Source organism: Glycine soja, chromosome 5 (assembly GCF_004193775.1).
Source record: "Glycine soja cultivar W05 chromosome 5, ASM419377v2, whole genome shotgun sequence".
NCBI lineage: Eukaryota > Viridiplantae > Streptophyta > Magnoliopsida > Fabales > Fabaceae > Glycine > Glycine soja.
In genome coordinates, this window is record NC_041006.1 from 1,966,277 (window position 1) to 1,985,320 (window position 19,044).

At 32.6% G+C, this 19,044-nt stretch overlaps 2 protein-coding genes across 4 annotated transcripts; both read left to right on the top strand.

The window, feature by feature from the left end:
• Positions 1-3,070: 3,070 nt before the first annotated feature.
• On the top strand, positions 3,071-10,244 carry LOC114411817 (diacylglycerol kinase 1-like). Of its 2 annotated transcripts, none has more exons than XM_028375525.1 (8): positions 3,071-3,436; positions 3,752-5,273; positions 5,561-5,930; positions 6,574-6,650; positions 7,769-7,888; positions 8,388-8,552; positions 9,385-9,522; positions 9,861-10,244. In XM_028375525.1, exons 2-8 carry the CDS (start codon positions 4,110-4,112, stop codon positions 10,008-10,010), a joined length of 2,184 nt encoding a protein of 727 aa, XP_028231326.1. In that variant the 5' UTR covers positions 3,071-3,436; positions 3,752-4,109; the 3' UTR covers positions 10,011-10,244. The 2 variants fall into 2 exon arrangements, with proteins under 2 accessions (XP_028231326.1, XP_028231327.1); XM_028375526.1 differs by lacking the exon at positions 3,071-3,436 and adding an exon at positions 3,472-3,568.
• Positions 10,245-15,235: 4,991 nt separating this feature from the next.
• LOC114411818 (UDP-glucose 6-dehydrogenase 1-like) lies at positions 15,236-17,473 on the top strand. 2 transcript variants are annotated; one of them, XM_028375528.1, is made up of 3 exons: positions 15,236-15,251; positions 15,372-15,419; positions 15,771-17,473. In XM_028375528.1, exon 3 carries the CDS (start codon positions 15,808-15,810, stop codon positions 17,242-17,244), a length of 1,437 nt encoding a protein of 478 aa, XP_028231329.1. In that variant the 5' UTR covers positions 15,236-15,251; positions 15,372-15,419; positions 15,771-15,807; the 3' UTR covers positions 17,245-17,473. The 2 variants fall into 2 exon arrangements, with proteins under 2 accessions (XP_028231329.1, XP_028231328.1); XM_028375527.1 differs by lacking the exon at positions 15,236-15,251 and having other exon boundaries at positions 15,275-15,419; positions 15,784-17,473.
• Positions 17,474-19,044: the final 1,571 nt, after the last annotated feature.

Below are 19,044 nucleotides of genomic sequence, written 5' to 3' on the forward strand. Positions count from 1 at the left end.
TAAAGAGTCAACTTATTAAAGAAAAAAAGTTGGTTATTTATGTATTTGCTTCTCTGTTTGGAGAAAAAAAATATTCTCTTCAATCTGCTTAGACCCAAACACACCCTGTTAAGAATAGTCCCACATCGGGTAATTCATGAACATGATAAGTGCTTATATAGCTGGGTAGACCACCCCCTTATGAACCGGTTTTTAAGGGGACCTTTCGGATGCCTTGGCTGCACTATAAAATTTAATATGGTATCAGAGCGATATTCTGCTTCTGTCCGGTGGGTGCCGCCAGCCCTCGCTTTGTGGTGACGAGCCCTGGCTCGAGGGGGCGTGTTAAGAATAGTCCCACATCGGGTAATTCATGAACATGATAAGTGCTTATATAGCTGGGTAGACCACCCCCTTATGAACCGGTTTTTAAGGGGACCTTTCGGATGCCTTGGCTGCACTATAAAATTTAATACACCCACCTTATCTCTTTCTTTCTCTTTATCACCACCACTTTCTTTTGAAGCAACGAATTTTATTGGTTGTTTGATTCAAATGTGTTTTGGTTGGTGTTTGAGTATTGTTTAGGTTCAAATAGGGTGTTGGTGCTTGAATAATTGATTTTGAGGTTGGTTCAAAGTTTGAAGCAGCCCAAATGATGAAATTTTACTTTGTGGCGGTGAAAAATTGCTAAAAGAAAAATTAAGTATACTCAGATTTCACATCTAAATTTTTGGAATATTAAACCGTCACAGTTTACAAAACATCAATCATCTACTTAATTATAAAAAAATCATTAATCATTTATTTGTCGTGTCACTAATGGACTTGGTGGAAAGGACTAAAACAATTTGAAGACTAATTTTATCAACTTGAAAATATAGGGATTAAGATAAAGTTTGATAAAAAGTATAAAGTTAAAAACACATTTTATATTTTGAAATTAGCTGTTATATTTGATAGAAGATGTACCGTAGAATGTGAGGTTGTTCTAAATTTTAGTTCTAGCTTAATTAAATTTGAGTTTCAGCGTAGTTAATGGTCTTAAAATTAAATTTTTGGATATGTAAATATGTAAAATACCAAAAATTTATTGTCGATTACGATAATATTCAATTAAAAAAGAATTGTCTCCCATAAACTACAAACTGTAACTCATACCAAAAATTTCTAAAGTGATCACTTTTAGCTATTAAACACTACCATTTTTTTACGACACTAAAAAAATTAAACAATGCTAAGCATGTAAACCTAAGTTTATGTATTGAAACAAAGGAATGGTAATAGCGAAAGATTAAGGTTGATAAAATTGTTGATTGTCACAACAATAAATTATGTTTTATTGGGAGAGGTGTTTATATTAGGCAAGTATCCATGTATCATTATGACATATTTTATAATAAATATTAATTTTAGGTTTAAATTCTGAATAAAAAAAATGTGATTAGAAATGAAGAATTTTAATAAAGATAATCAATTATGTTCTCTGACACGAACATTAATAAATACTCTGTTTCAATAATAGTTCAAAAAAATTTAACTTTTTTTTATCCTAACAAAAAAGTTTTAAAACACCCTAGACTTTTATATCTTATTTCATTCCACTTGATTCATAAATTACATGATTCTTAAAATTGAATTAATCTTTTTTTAATAGATGTATTTTATCCCAATTAATTTTTGAACTTTGTCTCTGCATCTTAAGTTTTAATTTTATTCTAATTAATCTTTAAAATTTACCTCTTTTACAAATAACATCTTATAAGTTGAGGTTAAATTAGAAATGAGGAGGCAATTTCAACCATTTTTCCAATGAATAAAAAAAAATCAACCACTTATTGTTACTTTTATAAATTTCAGTCATTCATTAATTATACTTTTATAAATTATTATTTTTCAAACATTAAAAAAAGTAAAGTTTAGAATTAAAAATAAAGAAAAAAATACTTTCCTTGAATTCTTAAAAAGAAAATGAGGAACAGAAAGTGTACCAATAATAGGTGGATGGAAGTTGGAATGATACATTTCTATACTTTTCTAGCGTAGAGACTAGAGAGTTGGCGACGTGTTCAACCAGCAACTTCTCTATTTTTGAAATGACAACAACACATCATATTGCCGACAGAACCCCATAAATTGATGCGTTTACACGTGGCTCAATTCCCAGAAGGAGAAGACTCTTCTGTTCCCATATCAGCGCTTTAAATATTTTTTTTTCAAGTGAATATCATTTTTTATTGAACGGCTGAATATCTTTTTAAACAAAATAAATAGGTAATTTTTTATATGAGAAAATAAACTATGTAAATCAGCTTTATATTTTCATTCAATCTTAAAAATCATACAAACTTGTAAAAAAAATTAAATTAACAACACATGACCATTATTCCATTAAATATGTAACCACATTATTAAAAAAATGCCTGTGTAAAAAAAAAAAAGTGTAACGACATTCTGACGTATTGCTAAAAAATGTCTTAAAAAACAAAATCACATCATTTTGTTACTAGTTTCTCCAGAACAACATTAATTTGTTACTCAATGATATCATATTGTTTTTTTTTTTAGGGTCTTTTTGTAAGGACATGTTAGCACGCCATTATATTTAATGTTTAATAAGTAAAATTTGAAAAAATGTGAGTAAAATACACACAAAAATGGTAAAATTTGTTAAATACTTTTAAACATATAATTTATATTTTATATTTATAATAAAAAATTCATATTATAATAAAAATTTATTTTACCTATGACTAATAATATCTTTTAAGAAAATTAAAATTAAAAATGAAAATGATAAATTAAAAGAGATAAAAAGAAAAATTAAACATACTTTTGTTGAAGGAAAACTTCTAAGACATATTCATTAAAGAATATAACTCTTAAAATTAAAAACGCAATCATTTAAAAATATGGAAGATATTATTAAAATTTCAAATATCTTATGAATGATGTTTTTAATATCGCAAAGTTGAGTTTTTACCATAAGTGCGTTGATTAAGTTATATAAATTACTACTATTTTTGTTTAAACATTGATTCCGGATTTCGGATTCGAAATATTTGAAGAATACTCATGGCTTAGTAAAAAAAACCGTAGGAATCCAATTCGTATGGAGATTCTTTCAGGTCACATCTCCAGTATAGAACCTTCTCCCAGCAAACAAGTTTCAAAATAATACTATTAATTTCACTCTTATAAGTTATGACTGAGAGCACTCAAAAAGAAACATAGAGAACTAGATTTAATTTTCTTCCAGTTTTTCTAAAATAATTTTTCTTTTGTTCCCTATTAAAAAAAATGTACGCTCTGTTTCGGAACTTGCTTGCATAGATTCTATCTGTCTCAATCTCTCTCTTTTTTTTTTTTCTTTTTCTTTTTCTCGCTTCATTTCCAACTGTCTCGATCAGCTAGGGTTTGATCTAATAATCTCGATCTCGCATGCGCAACCGCAACTGTAAGCTACTTTCGTTCATGCCATAATAATGAATGATCAATTCTTAATTATTGATATTTTATTTTATTTTTAATTGATGCTATAGCTGATTGGGAATGAGTTTCGTGTCTGTTTCGTTTCTGAGAAATTGAGGTTGGCGTTTTCGCCGCTCTATAAATTGTTTCTTTTAGAATGTAGCATTTATGCCATATAGACTTACGCTTTTTGTTTTGTTATAATTATAATATATGATGAGCATTAACAACACGCAGAGTAATATGTTGGAAATTGTTTTTCTCCCCCGTATTTTAATGTTCAACATTTTTTTGGATGCAGGTATTCTTTATGCTTGCCGTTCATACCGTTGCTGGGGTTTGGAAGTTTGAAGTTAGCAAAAAAAGATTAATAGAAGATGCTTTTGACAAAAAATAGGGATGATGAATGCCTTTCTTGTTCAATATGTTTTTTGAGAGAAGGAGGATGAGTGTTCATGTATTAACCAGCTTGTAATTGCCCATGTATGAATTTTGATTGAAGAATGATACATATGGGGTGTGATTTCTTTATGTTGTTTATACACATGAGGTTTAGTTAGGAGGCATTTATCGTAGACTCGTAGTTAACTTGGATCGTCACAACCAAGCAAATTATACAAGCAATACAGTTGTATCTTTTTGAATCATATAGTTGAGGAATGGATGATGAAAGAGATTTTGAGTTGTTATTTTACAGTTGGAATACCAAGAATCCGACTGATCAGCTTTTCATTATATCTTTTCTTGTTGCTGCTCTTGTTGGAATGTTGACCATAGCCTACACGGCCTTTCAATGGAGGAGAAACATCAATCTAAGTTGGATGAAAGCAATAGCTAGATCTAAGAAAAACCCAAAGGCAAGGCACAAAATTCCTGCGGCCCCTCATACATGGGATTTAGAATCTGCATCTCGTGCAAAGAATTTAAACTGCTGTGTATGCTTTAAGTCCGTGTCACCCTCTCAAACTCTAGGACCTATTGTAGCTTCTGAAGGTTTCATCCACCGTTGCTGTACTTGTGGTGCAGTAGCTCATCTGAGCTGTTCCTCTAGTGCACACAAGGACTGCAAGTGTGTTTCTATGATTGGATATGAGCATGTCACACACCAATGGACTGTTTGTTGGACAGATGTAGCTGACCAACCTGACGAAACTGCTCTCTGTAGTTACTGTGAAGAGCTATGTGGTGGGACGTTCCTCAGTGGTTCCCCTATATGGTCTTGTTTGTGGTGCCAACGTTTAGTACATGTTGATTGTCATAGTACAATGTCTAATGAAACAGGTGATATTTGCGATTTGGGCCAATTTAGAAGATTGATACTATCACCACTGTATGTGAAGGAATTGAACTGGAACTTGCCAGGTGGATTTTTGAGCTCAATTACTCATGGGGCAAATGAAATAGCATCATCAGTTCGGGCAAGTATTAGGAACCAGAGCAAAAAGTACAAGCATGGAAATGAACTATCTGTTGAATCTGGGAATAGTGAGAGCATTGGTGAAGTGTCCACAGAAAGCACTGGTGATTCTCATCAAATACAGAATGGTCATCATGAAGTGGGTGAAAAAAGTAGCTCGAATAAGGGGGTTCAACATCAAGATAATGAAGTAGATAATAAATTGGATAGGAAACCCAGTCTTAGACGGAATTCATCAATCAACCAGAAGGATGAATCCCACTCATTAGGAGTGAAGCAGAAATATGATTTGATTGATTTGCCTCTGGATGCAAGACCATTGTTAGTTTTTATAAACAAGAAGAGTGGTGCCCAGCGTGGAGACTCACTTAGAATGCGTCTGAATATCCTTTTAAATCCTGTTCAGGTTTGTTACTCTGGCTGCATTTTACAAAATATGGTTATCATGTAGTATTTGACTGTTGCTTCCAATTTTGTTTGATGCACTGCTGAGTTAACCAAGTTGCTACTGTTCATCAAGCACTCGTCTCTTTATACAAATTACAAAATGACCTAAACACTACGAGATTACAGAATAGTTACTATCTTCTAGTGGTATACTTGAAAGACTCCTAAATGGCTAAAATAATCCTCTTGCTTGTTGGAGATACTCTTTGCCAACATGATTACTGAACCTTTGTTTGTTTTGTTTAGGTGTTTGAATTGAGCTCAACACAGGGGCCAGAGATGGGACTTTATTTGTTTAGAAAGGTGTCTCACTTCAGAGTTCTTGTATGTGGGGGAGATGGTACTGTTGGTTGGGTTCTGAATGCAATAGACAAGCAAAATTTTGTTTCCCCTCCCCCAGTTGCTATTCTTCCTGCTGGTACAGGAAATGATCTCGCTAGAGTTCTCTCCTGGGGAGGTGGCTTGGGTCCAGTGGAGAGGCAAGGGGGTCTTACTACATTTTTGCATCACATAGAACATGCTGCTGTTACAGTTCTTGACCGTTGGAAGGTAACAATTAGTAATCCACAAGGAAAACAACAGCTGCTACCAACAAAGTTTATGAACAATTATCTTGGTATGTGAACGCACATTTCTCATTGTTACTGTTAATTATATTAAAATTTGTAGGTTTAAAGCATCTGGATTAAACTTTGATATGGAGCTAGTTTCTTTGTGGTGTGGATAGGGGGTTGGGTGGGTTATAGATGGAGAGAAAGATGTCTTTAGGAGTCTGGAGCATGGTCTGGTACTCTTGTTTGATTGTGAATCTAGTTGAAGCAAATTGAAAGGCTGACTGTGTTGATTTTGTCCTGTCAAGTCTGATTCTGCTCAAATTGTGTTGGATAGTTGAAGTTAGGTTTAACATATATGAATTTGGGTATTCAATTCAGGAGCAAATTTGTCTGCTATCTCATTGATTTAGTTTAATTATAATAAGTTGCTATTCTTTGTCTGCCTTTCATTGTAAACACTAAACGTTAGTTGTATATCACTTGCATTTTGTTAGATTACACCATTTGCTAATTGTCAAGCTATGATTGTGCGTGTTTGGAATAGCTTTTTTAGGAAAATTTATCTCTTTTTGTTTTTTATGCAATTTCTCAAGAGTGTTTTTGAACTAAAAAAAGCAATTATTTTTCTCTTATTTTATTCTTCCCAAGCACACATCTCTTGCATCATTTTGACTAGTTCTGAATCTAACAAATATTTGGTTTTAGGAATTGGTTGTGATGCAAAGGTTGCTTTGGACATTCATAATCTGCGTGAAGAGAATCCAGATAAGTTTTATAACCAGGTATTTGGTGTCTAATTGGAACTGAATTTTGAGTCGATTGGCTAGTTGTGTATTAATAGGAGGCTAGTTGTGTGGTATAAGATTATTTTTATTGTTTTGTTGGATGATTGTGCCATATAAATTGCTTTCTCTTTCAGTGAATGGAAATTTAATTACATAGATTAGTTTTAGCATAATTTTAAAATTGGCTCTTGGATTAAGACATTTTAGTTTATGCATTGGATAGGATAAATGTTTATTTTTATATAATAATTAAAATTATAATAAATAATATTTTAATATACAAATTATATCATAATTATAATTTATAATATATAAAATTGATTATAGATTTACAGTGAATAATTAAAATTGTGATATATTTTTTGTAACTGTTAACAGTTTCTTTAAAAATTCTTAAAAACCTATTTTAGAGATAAAGATAAAAGCCAGTAGATAGAGTACAGGGATAAAAATAAAAGTAGGGTAGTTTGAGATGTTGAGAGAATTTTTTTGGCTAGTTGCGGAGATAGTATGTGAAATGCACATCCAAAGGAGTAGATTATTCTGGTTTACTCTCTAAGTTGTGTATTCTGATGTATAATATAGGAGTAGATTATTCCCTTTAATAAATTTTGTTTGGTTCTTGAATTACCGATTAACATCAACATACTTATTGTGATCATAGGACGTGGGACACTGGTTTATCCCTTTGTGACCTGGTTTGTCACCGGGCTTGTGCTTCGTTTTGGAGATCCAAATTGAATATTTTTTTTTTGTTTGACACACTATAGCGGACGATATGCACTATTTCAAAAACTAATTTTGTTGATATATTGGGTTGAATCTAATGACATTTTGTTTAGCTTGTCTAGTAGTGATCTTGATCTGTCTGACACCCTTCCATGGGAGATGAATGACCTTTCCTTTCAAGTCTGTTGTATTCACACTTAGAATAACAGATTTACATGAACTGGTGATTGCTTGACTTTTATCAATTAGAACCTTGCAGCAGAGGTTTCAATACGACACTTAAAAATTGTTTGCTGCATTATTTCACAGTTATCTTAATATGCTTACAATGATCTTATATAGTGGAAATTCTATATTAAATTCTGAAATTACTCTAACATGTGCAGTTTATGAATAAAGTTCTATATGCAAGAGAAGGTGCTAAAAGTATTATGGATAGGACATTTGCAGATTTACCTTGGCAGATTCGAGTTGAGGTTGATGGAGTTGAAATTGAGGTCCCTGAGGTGAGTCATTTAAGTATGAATAATCTTTATTTTGGTTCACATCACTCTTTCTGGTATAATTTCTTAGATTATAAATTATTATTTTTTCATAAGTGACTAACTCTGAAGTCTAAATATATTATAATATTAAGATGTAATTTGAGTGTAAATTACCTATACTTTTACCTGTATTTCTATCATGTGTTGGGAACCACAGTTGTAATTTTGACATTATGTTTCTAATATCTTTTCTTATGTCAGCATGGTGTTAACTCTTTTGACAAGTAGTTAATGGAAGGGACTATTTGTCATGTGAAAATTCAAATCAGGGTGTGTATTTGTAGGTTTTGAACATAGAGGGGACATTTAAGTTTGGTGACAGGATGTGAATGTAATTTACTCAATTTTTTAAATCAGAACTTCCTTTTTTTAATTTCTTTTACACTGCAACCTACCCCCACCAAAAATAAGAGCAAGGTCCTTTTACTGAATTATTCAATTTGGTTTTCAATTAATTTAGGATGCGGAAGGTGTGCTTGTTGCAAATATTGGAAGCTACATGGGAGGTGTAGATTTGTGGCAAAATGAGGATGAAAATTATGATAATTTTGATCAACAATCCATGCATGATAAGATACTTGAAGTTGTGAGCATATCTGGAACATGGCACCTCGGGAAACTTCAGGTAAAATGAATCCTGGATTCCCATACTAGTGATATGCTACTTTAGTACGTACATCATGCTGTAGCTAAAGGGTCTACTGCTTGAGTTTTGACATTGATTTAAAGATTATGTTGGTGACTCTTTTCTTCTTGAATTAAACTAAAAAAAAAAAGAACTACAACTAAGAACTAAAGCATGAAGTGCTTTTCTCGTTTTGTTTTAAATCATGTTTTGCGTGAAAGTGCTGGTAGGTAGCTTTAACATGGACTATCTGGCAGCATAGAAATAGGATAGTTTTTTCAAATCAAACATTCAATGGAAGCAAGCTGTTAGAGGATGCAGTACATCTAATCTGGACATGGATTAAATCTACGGAGAAAGACTTTGGACTGCACTTTAACCAATGGTCCACTAATCTAAGAGAAGCTTTTGTAATTAGGAAAGGATAGCAGGTGCAGGACATTTGTAATATTTTTAATGGGGTTAGCTTGTTTCCTATTCAGACTTACTAGTCTAACAATAAGAATCAGCTATCTACCCAATCTTAGTATGTATTTATAGTACCTCTGGTACTCCACATATATATATATATACACCTATTTTTGCTGAGCAAAAAAAAAATGTTTTGCGTGGAAGTGAAACTGCATCTCAGTTGTATTTAGTCTGTGGCCTCTGTTACTTGTGCTTTATTTCAGTATCCTATTCTATTTCAGCTCTCTTTCATAATTTATTTGAACTGTAGAATTAAGACATGGTTTGTTTGTCTAGATTAAGTTCTAGGGTGTTTATTTGAACTATGAAATCATGGAAGCTCAAATACTCAAATTCTCTGACAATGGCTTTGTCAAAACAGGTCGGGCTTTCTCGAGCTCGAAGACTTGCACAAGGACAGTCAATTAAGATACAATTGTTTGCCATGTTTCCTGTTCAAATTGATGGAGAGCCTTGGTTTCAGCAACCCTGCACAATTAACATAACCCATCATGGCCAGGTTATCATTCTAAAACTCTTCCGTTGTGAATTAAAGGCAGCATCAGCTCCTTTGTGTTACTTGCTTTGCAGTTTGATATCCTTGCACTGTATAATAACTGGAAGAATCTGCTTATGCATTTTCCTAAAGAAAATGACTTCTGCCACAGAAATTCACAACTTTCCTATATCTTGGGAAATGATCGAATGCTGCTAAGAAAAAATTATGACAAAATATAGTTTTGTCATTTGAATCAGATGTTTCTGATTTTTTATCCTTACATTATTGATTTCTAACTGTTCCACCAATAAAATGCATCAACATCTGTTTGCTTATTCTTCTTTATTGTGGTTGTTCAGGCTTTCATGTTGAAGAGGGTGGCTGAGGAACCCCTTGGCCCTGCATCTGCAATAATTGCTGAAGTGCTTGAGAATGCTGAAACACATAATGTAATTAATGCTTCACAAAAGCGAGCTCTTCTTCATGAAATGGCACTGAGGCTGTCCTAGAATTCTCTCCACCCTGCGAATGTGATTAAAGATTTTGTATTTCTTTTGAAATATATTTTGCACACTTTGTGTATTACTTTTCCTTTTTGAATCTTTTGTCCAAACTTCCTGCTACTTCTGAAGCAGGCTTGTGTATTACGAATCTTTACATGAAAAGAAAGAATGAAATCAGCAATATACAGTTATATGTACCAAATATCAAGCCCCAATGCAGCAAGTTGCTTACGTTTGGCATGTCCATTATTTTATGTGCTATAAATTGTGAGGAGAGGATGATTATTTTTCTGATCCTAAGAAAGATTAAAAGCCGTCATATATAGATTTATTGAACAATATAGTAAATGGTTGCGACTTAGAACTCAGAAGGAATGTTTTAGGCATGGTTGCACCTTATTTTAATTTTTCTTCATACCATAAATCGAAAATTTTATTGACCTGTTTTTTTTAGCATTACCTCTGCATAAATCATAATGGGTGACTCTTTACTCTACATGAAGAGTTTGTCAAAATGCTTTCGAGGGTTGGTTTCTCCCCCCTTCACCTTCATGCTTCTTCCCTAGTAAACCTTTAACCACAGGCGAGTAACAAAACCTTTTTCTCTTATTCCTCTTACGCAAGCTGGTTTATCCGGTACTGGTGGACTGAAAATTCTTCTTGGTGCCTTTGTGCTTTCTTTGTAGAGACGCTTCAGGTGGCGACGATAAATAGGTGAATTTAGGTGGAAGACTAATGATGGCGACGAGCCATTAGAGCCCTGAATTGCCTTTTTAAGCTTGTGCCTGTGCGTCATTTCTTTGTAAGCTGGTGAAGATTCGTTTGAGGTTTGAATGGCCTCGTTGAGTTGTAAAGTTATCTGTTTGAACTCAAATGAGTCGCATAGGTCACTGCCATTGTACTCAATGTTGAGTCTCCTTGTAGGAGTCACTGCTTCCTCATTCTCACTACTAAAGAAAAGGTTTTTTACGACGCGCATTTAAGAACGGTTGTCCAAAAACCGTCGTCATTTGGATAGCGGTGGTATTTTTGTAAATAATTATAGTTTTCAAAGACGGTCCTTGTAGAACCGTTTTAAAAGATCTTTTCAAATTTAAAATTAAATCCTGAACGTCGAGTTTCACGCACTCTTGGAGTCTGTTCCTCTCCTCTACGCGTCCATTCAGCTCCTTGGAACCCTAAAAACCCTTCAAAGCCCGAGGTTCTCGACGCACTCAAATCTGCAACAAAGGCTTCCAGCGCGATCAGAACCTACAGCTTCACCGGCGCGGCCACAACTTGCCGTGGAAGCTGCGGCAGCGAGGGAGCAAAGAGCCACGGAAGAAAGCTTACGTGTGTCCCGAACCTTCCTGCGTCCACCACAACCCCGCAAGGGCGCTCGGCGACCTCACCGGCATCAAGAAGCACTTCTGCAGAAAACACGGTGAGAAAAAGTGGCAATGCGAACGCTGTTCTAAGAAATACGCCGTACACTCCGATTGGAAGGCTCATATGAAAACTTGCGGTACCAGAGAATACAGATGCGACTGCGGAACCTTGTTCTCTAGGTATCCAAATCAAAATCAAAATAATAATGAAAATACTTCATTGCTTCTCTTTTATTTTATTTTTTTTCTCGTCAATGTAATGTGATGTGAATACGTGTATCTTTCTTAAAGGAGGGATAGTTTCATTACGCACAGAGCATTTTGCGATGTCTTTAGCGCAAGAGAGCGCGAGGGCCCAGAGTTTCATCTCTAGATTTTCCATGAAAGAGGAAGAAAGAACGGGTTAAGTACATGGCCACCAACCTCTTCCAAAACCTTCATACCTAACTGCACTTTCATTGTTCACTGTATTTTTTTATTAGAAACTCAGAATGTGCACTGTTAAAGAAAAATGGAAGTTAGTTACCTTGCCTTGAAAGTAACGTAGTCAAAACACGTTATTAGCAAGATGATTGCATTGCTTTCTACGTTTTTCTCATGCCCTTGATTTATATCGAAGCAACTAGGTTTCTGAAGGTTCAGTGACTTCTCCTATGTAACAACAGTTCAAAAGCTCGGAGACACAGCAAGCACTTCTCGCAGGTGACATGGCCATGCACTCTTTTTAATAGTGATGGTTGTCTACATTTCAGTGAGTAGGCATGCATATTCTTAAAAGAATCCTTATAAACATACAATTCACTTTATATTTTCTATCATATCAGATTTTATATTTATCATTTTCTTGCCATTTTTTTTCTTTTCTCTCTCTATCCACCCCAATCCAATTCAAAATGGGATGGTCGTTTATAACTTTTCGTCTTAAAAGGAATTGTAACACATTCTATTGGTTCCTTGTTTTTTTTTTTTTAAAAAAAAAAAAACAAAATGAGAGAGAACAAAATATAACTACATATAACTATATATATAGGTCCAAAAACTTTTACTTTGCAAGTGTGTTTCTTCCTCGACTACATCTTTCTATTTTGACCAATAATTCATTTGTCTAGCTACATTCTTCAATGTACTTTGGTTTATGATTTTCATTATCAATCATCACATTGCAAACATTATATGCAAAATATCATCAATATTGACTTTATTTTAGTTCCATAGTAATCCATTCATGACATTGTGTATAATCTTGTTATTTTCATTAATTTTAGATACTTGAGTTTCTTCTAGAATAGAGAATCTAATTATGTTTACGTACTTTTCTAGAGTACTATTTAAGAGTAACCATATCTTAGATTAAGGCCTTCTTGATTTTATAATTCCTAATTTTTTAAGAATTTTTTTAATCCTTGGAACTGACAAGATTGTTAAGCTTCATGTGTGCTTCTAACTTAGTAGATTGTTTAACGAGAACATTAATCTCGGTCGCAAGATTGGTGATTAATACATATAACTTAGTCACTATCTTTAGATAAGTAAATACATCTGACAGTGTCACTATGCTCAAAGTATTATGTTCCCTAGAATGTATCAAAATTAACAAATTCAATAATAGACAAACTATTTTTTTCGAAGAATATTCAATAATGTTTTAATGTATAAAATCAGTTTTCATAGTAAGAATAATACAAAGAAAGTATTAATAAGAAGAAAAATCAAGTTATATATTATATCAATAAAATTCTAATTCTTACATTATTAATTCATTTGATAAAATCATAATCTTGATTAATTATAATCTATCACATATGATAGATAGAGACTTATTTTTAAAAAGAAATATAAAGAGATTCATTTTTATTCACATGGAAGATATTTATATAAATAATGAAATAAATATAAAATAATAAGAAAAATAAAAATATAATTTTATATTTGTTAGGAAAATATTTTTCATTAATATATTGTTATAATAGTAATAATAATATAATATTCACTCCTTAAAAAAATAACAAAAGATCAATTAACATAATAAAAAAGTTCACGTAGAAAAACATAATAAAAATATTATACTATACATGTATTTGAATTAAATTGTAATGATGAATTTCTTTTATCTATAAACCATAAACTATTTTTTTTTTATAAAAAAAACATAAACTATTCTTCGTCAAATGCGAGAACCTTTGTTTGGCTTTACGTATTTATCTCATGATATCATCACAGCTGAACTGCTGAAGTGTCCTTCAGCCACTTGTTGGTGAAGCTTACAAGTTACAACTACAAGCACCACTGATGACTGATGTCTTTCACTTCTGGCACTTTTATTTTGTTGGATGTTCTCTCAGTTCTCTGTCCCTTCCTATCAATCAAATAATCTTTCGGTGCTGAATTATTGGAAGTACCCATAAGCCAATTTGGCTTTGATGTCTTGTTTTTTCCAAACCTTTACCTCCTAGTACTTTCCAATTTGACATGGAAGATGGTTAAGTATTTTTTTTTAAAACTAAATGCACGTTAGATATCTTATTTGATACTTAATTATTATTTTTATATAATTGATTTATTTTAAGGTAAAATAAGATTTTAAATTATAATTATATGTACAAACTCAAAAATCAAATCTTAGATCTTGACTTAAAATATACGAGAGTCAAATCACCTATGGCATCAACTTTTGGCCGAAGATGGTAAATTGCTTCTTCGAGGGTGTCACTCATAATTTACCTTTTGTATCCATCTATATATAAATTAGTTTCTTTCTACGTAATAGTAATTTCATTTTCCACACAAATTATTGTTTTAAACAGAAGTTACGGTGTGGACAATGAACCCAAAGCTCAGGAAAATAATAAAGAGTTAGCAAGTTACGGTTTCACGGATACCATTAATGCATTCCCCTTTTCCTTTTCTGTTCTACATGTACAATGAATGGAGTTAATGTGTTAAATTTTTTGTCAATCTCGAAGATTGATCAAGAAAACAGATTAAAAATAAAAGATAATAAAAAGTGAAGTGTAAATATAAATAAATTAAAATTAAAAGATTAATGGATTTCGAGAAGAAATTAGAATGGGTGGAGATTAAGGATTCAGATAAAAGTATCATAAATGTAATAGGATACGTGTGTTTATAAGTTTCAATTCCTATTATGTAGTAGAAGTCTAACATTAGAGTATAAATTTTAATTACTAATAATTACTACAAATTTCTAATAAATCTTCATGGTTGATGACCTATGTCTTCGATCGGTTGATGTTTTTTTAGTCTTTACACTTTGAATCTTCAATTTTTAGCATTGTAGCAAGGGAGAGATGCACATAGTGAATCATAGGGGTAATTACTCCCACTAAATAATTTTTTTTACTTAAATATTTTAAATAATTATTATTTTTAGCCCCATAAAAAATAGGTATTGTTCTTATAAGATGATTTTTTAAAATAAAAGAATGTAAACAAATAAAAGAAGATATAAATTCAAATTGATACTAATTTTACCCATTTTTTTCCTTTTAAATTTATAAAAATTTAATTACTTTTATTTTTTATCATCAGATTGTGTATTTTATAAAAAAAATTAATATTTTTTGTTAGTGAAAATATTATGAACTATTTCTTTGTCCTTATTAAAAATAATTTTTGGATTCGTCATTGACTGAGTGTAGGATCAACATATAAACATTATTTGGACATTCAATCGAAATAATCTAGGCCTTAACAATATTTTAATTTTATTAAGAAAATGTGGATTTTATTAGCAGCCAATGATTTTGGTAGACATAAGTATTTTGGAACTTCACTTTTACCAACCAATGGCACATAAATTAATTCAAAAGCAAAAGTTGAAACGTAAGTCAAGTTCGATATCAAAAGCAAAAGTTGGAACGTAAGGAGATTGTCTTCTCGCTTTACTGAATTGCATTATCTTCCAACAGCATTCCCATATTAGAATCCTCATCTTATCATTTGTACTCTCCCTCACTTAATTTATTGTACTCCTTTGCAGTGAAGTCTGAGCGTTGCACCCAAAGATATTTACCAATTATAATATAAGGTACTTACGGTTTTTTAATTTCACATTTTTAACTCTTATGGTTGCCTTTTCTATATCCTGCTCATCAATAAGATATCTGTTACTTTGCCTATGTCATTTACTTTTCCTTCCTTTTTTTTTTCTTCTTCACTTAGTCTGCATGTTCCTACTCACTTCTATGTTCAAATGGGTGTTTCATTGGCAATTGAAAGAAGGAAAACACTACTAGTGTAGTGTTGTTTTTTTTAAATAAAAAAAAAACAATAAGGACAACTAAATTTGAACTTGCAATTTACTTAAACTCTGCCCACTAAGCCGATCTATTAGTGACTCAATGCATGCAAAATTTTGTTTGAGCTGAAATAGTATCAGACATGATTCGCAGGTTGTAATTTGTAAGCAAAAGAAGATGGTGAAGATATGTGGAATTGGAGCAGGGTATGTAGGGGGTCCAACAATGGCTGTGATTGCCCTCAAATGCCCCTCAATTGAAGTGGCTGTGGTTGACATCTCACACTCTCGCATATCAGCTTGGAACAGCAACAAGCTCCCCATTTACGAGCCCGGCCTAGAACAAGTGGTGAATCAGTGCAGAGGAAAGAACCTCCTCTTCAGCACCAATGTTGAAAAACACGTGCATGAAGCAGACATAATCTTTGTCTCAGTGAACACCCCAACAAAAATCAGAGGACTTGGAGCCGGCAAGGCTGCGGACTTGACCTATTGGGAGAGTGCAGCTAGGATGATAGCTGATGTTTCCAGGTGTAACAAAGTTGTTGTTGAGAAATCCACTGTCCCAGTTAGAACAGCTGAGGCAATTGAGAAAATTCTATGCCATAATACTAATAGCAAGGGCATCAAGTATCAAATTTTGTCAAATCCTGAGTTTCTCTCTGAGGGAACAGCTATTCAAGACCTTCTAAACCCTGATAGGGTTCTCATTGGAGGGAACCAATGCCCTGAAGGTTTAGAAGCAATCCAAAAGTTGAAGGCTATATATGCTCATTGGGTGCCTGAAGACAGAATCATAACAACCAATTTGTGGTCAGCAGAACTTTCCAAGTTAGCTGATAATGCCTTTTTGGCACAAAGGATTTCATCTATTAATGCTATGTCAGCCTTATGTGAGGCCACTGGGGCTGAAGTTTCACAAGTTTCTCATGCTCTAAGCAAAAACACCAAAATTGGACCCAAGTTCCTAAATGCTAGTGTTGGTTTTGGTGGCTCTTGCTTTCAAAAGGACATACTCAACTTGGTGTACATATGTGAGAGCAATGGCCTCACTGAAGTGGCTAATTACTGGAAACAAGTGATCAAGGTGAATGACTACCAAAAGAGTCGTTTTGTGAAGCGTGTTGTGACATCGATGTTCAACACGGTTTCGGGTAAGAAGATTGCAATTCTGGGGTTTGCCTTCAAGAAAGACACTAGTGATACTAGGAAGACACCTGCAATTGATGTTTGCAAAGGACTATTGGGGGATAACGCGTGCTTGACCATCTACGATCCATGCGTTACTGAGGAGCAGATTCAAAAGGATTTGTCAATGGATGGTGTTGAATGGGACCAGCAGCCAATGAGTTCTACTATGGTGAAACAAGTTAGTGTTGTTGGAGATGCCTATGAGGCAACTAAAGAAGCTCATGGGATATGCATTCTTACAGAGTGGGATGAGTTCAAGAACATTGATTATCAAAGGGTGTATGACAACATGCACAAACCAGCATTTGTGTTTGATGGTAGAAACATATTGAATGTTGACAAGCTGAGAGAAATTGGATTCATTGTGTACTCAATTGGGAGGCCATTAGAACAATGGCTAAAGAACATGCCCCAACAGGCTTGAAGATTATGAATATTGAGTAGGAATATGTTATCCTTTGTGACATTTCACCACTTGATATTTTTCACATCATTTCAAGCATTAGACGGGCTTTAGTTGTTGTTAGTTGTTTACCTGTTGCTGGCTAATATATAAAATATTCAAATAAAAATGCAACTGCCTTGAGGCTGTACTGTAGTATTTGGGATAATTAAATAAGATTTTATCCTCTATAATTTTTTGTTTGGTCTTTTATTCTTTTTCTTCTGCATGTTTATATTTATATATATATATATATATATTTAGTTTCTAATGATGGATTTTCCTATGATGTTAATATAGAGGTTAGAAATCAGACTTAATATTGTCCAAATAATAAGAACAAAAATGATTTGTTTTGAATGAGAGAAGTATATCAAAATATAATTTTATAGAAATTAAAAATAATAAAAATCCATTTGTACTATTTATTTCACTTAATAAAAATATTTAAAAATGAAAATAAAATTATTAAAATGTATATAGTTACCAAATTTCAAGTTAATTAAGTTTTTTTTATATCATTATATACTTACGAGCTAATTCAACGATTAACTTCGCTGAATATTTTCAATTCAGTTACTCAACTTATCATCAACTTTCATAATTTTACTTTTTAAATAACTTTCAAGCTTTTAATTTTATCCAAAATTTTACCTACTAGTTTTGCAAAATATAAGTTGAAACATTAATATATGTGGTGAATCTGAGTTGAATCCCATGAAATAAGATTTCAGATTTTAGCATTGAAGGGACAAAATGTAATTTTGAAAGTTCCCAAGAGTATCAATATGTGCATCTATCGTTTTCCTCTCTTTTATTCCTTTTACAGTAAGTATTTTATAGACAAAATTTGTAATAATCTTAGTGGTTGTTTTGGTGCATCAATATCAAATACTAAATAATTACTCTGATGCTTGAAGCGTGAGGCAATCTTATTCTTTCTAGGAGGTAATTATGGTGCAGAAGAAGCGTCATTCCAACACCAAAAACAAGTGGGATCCAATAATCAGCTTGTTTCGTTTGCAGAATCTGATTTTCCTCAGGATTAAACACCTATAACGTTAGGTGGAACTGGAACACGCCCCCCAAAAAAAGTTAAGAATCAACTGTGATTTGAAGATCAAAGAGTATGCTTCTGAAGTCAGCAATCGATTTAACTTTTGAGGCAACTCTGTTTTAGCACTCACCCAACTGTGACTGAAAGTTGGTGCTTCAGACTAGTAGAAAATGTCCTATTTTCATTTTATTCTATTTTGTTGCAGCTCTTTATTTTTATTTTTTGTATTCGGTTAGATTATCAAAAAAGAATTTTTAAAAAATGTTAACTTGCACTACTTCTTTAATGTATTGCATTAATATTCGATTTATATTTTTCCAAGTTCATTTCTTTAATTTTACAAGGTTTTTGTTGTGGACCTAGGTCCAGCTCTAAACCAGCCCATTGGACTGGCCCAATAATCTGTCGTTAACCTAGTTAGTCCCAACACACTAATCACGTTTCACACTATATAGCTGAACATTTGACATTTACAACTGAGAATAAGTGTATAACTGCATTTATTTATAACAAACGATACTCCCTCCAATCCGAACAAAAAACATAATTTTCTTTCATTTCAAATATAAGAAAATCTCAAATAACTTTATCTCATTTAATACTATTATTTTTAAAATATCATTTATTTAATTAAGATTTTAGTTTTAATGACTTTCTTTTTAAAAATTTCTGATAGCAAGTATCAATGAAAGGTAAGTTGGGAACAAATTTAATTTTTAAGTAAT

Bases quoted from the DNA above. Each gene is read 5' to 3' on its own strand.
- LOC114411817 (XM_028375525.1), top strand. From the start codon at position 4,110: ATGGATGATGAAAGAGATTTTGAGTTGTTATTTTACAGTTGGAATACC. The intron at 5,931-6,573 runs GTATGTGAACGC...ATTTGGTTTTAG, and splicing joins GTTTATGAACAATTATCTTG to GAATTGGTTGTGATGCAAAG. The intron at 9,523-9,860 runs GTTATCATTCTA...GTGGTTGTTCAG, and splicing joins ACATAACCCATCATGGCCAG to GCTTTCATGTTGAAGAGGGT.
- LOC114411818 (XM_028375528.1), top strand. From the start codon at position 15,808: ATGGTGAAGATATGTGGAATTGGAGCAGGGTATGTAGGGGGTCCAACA.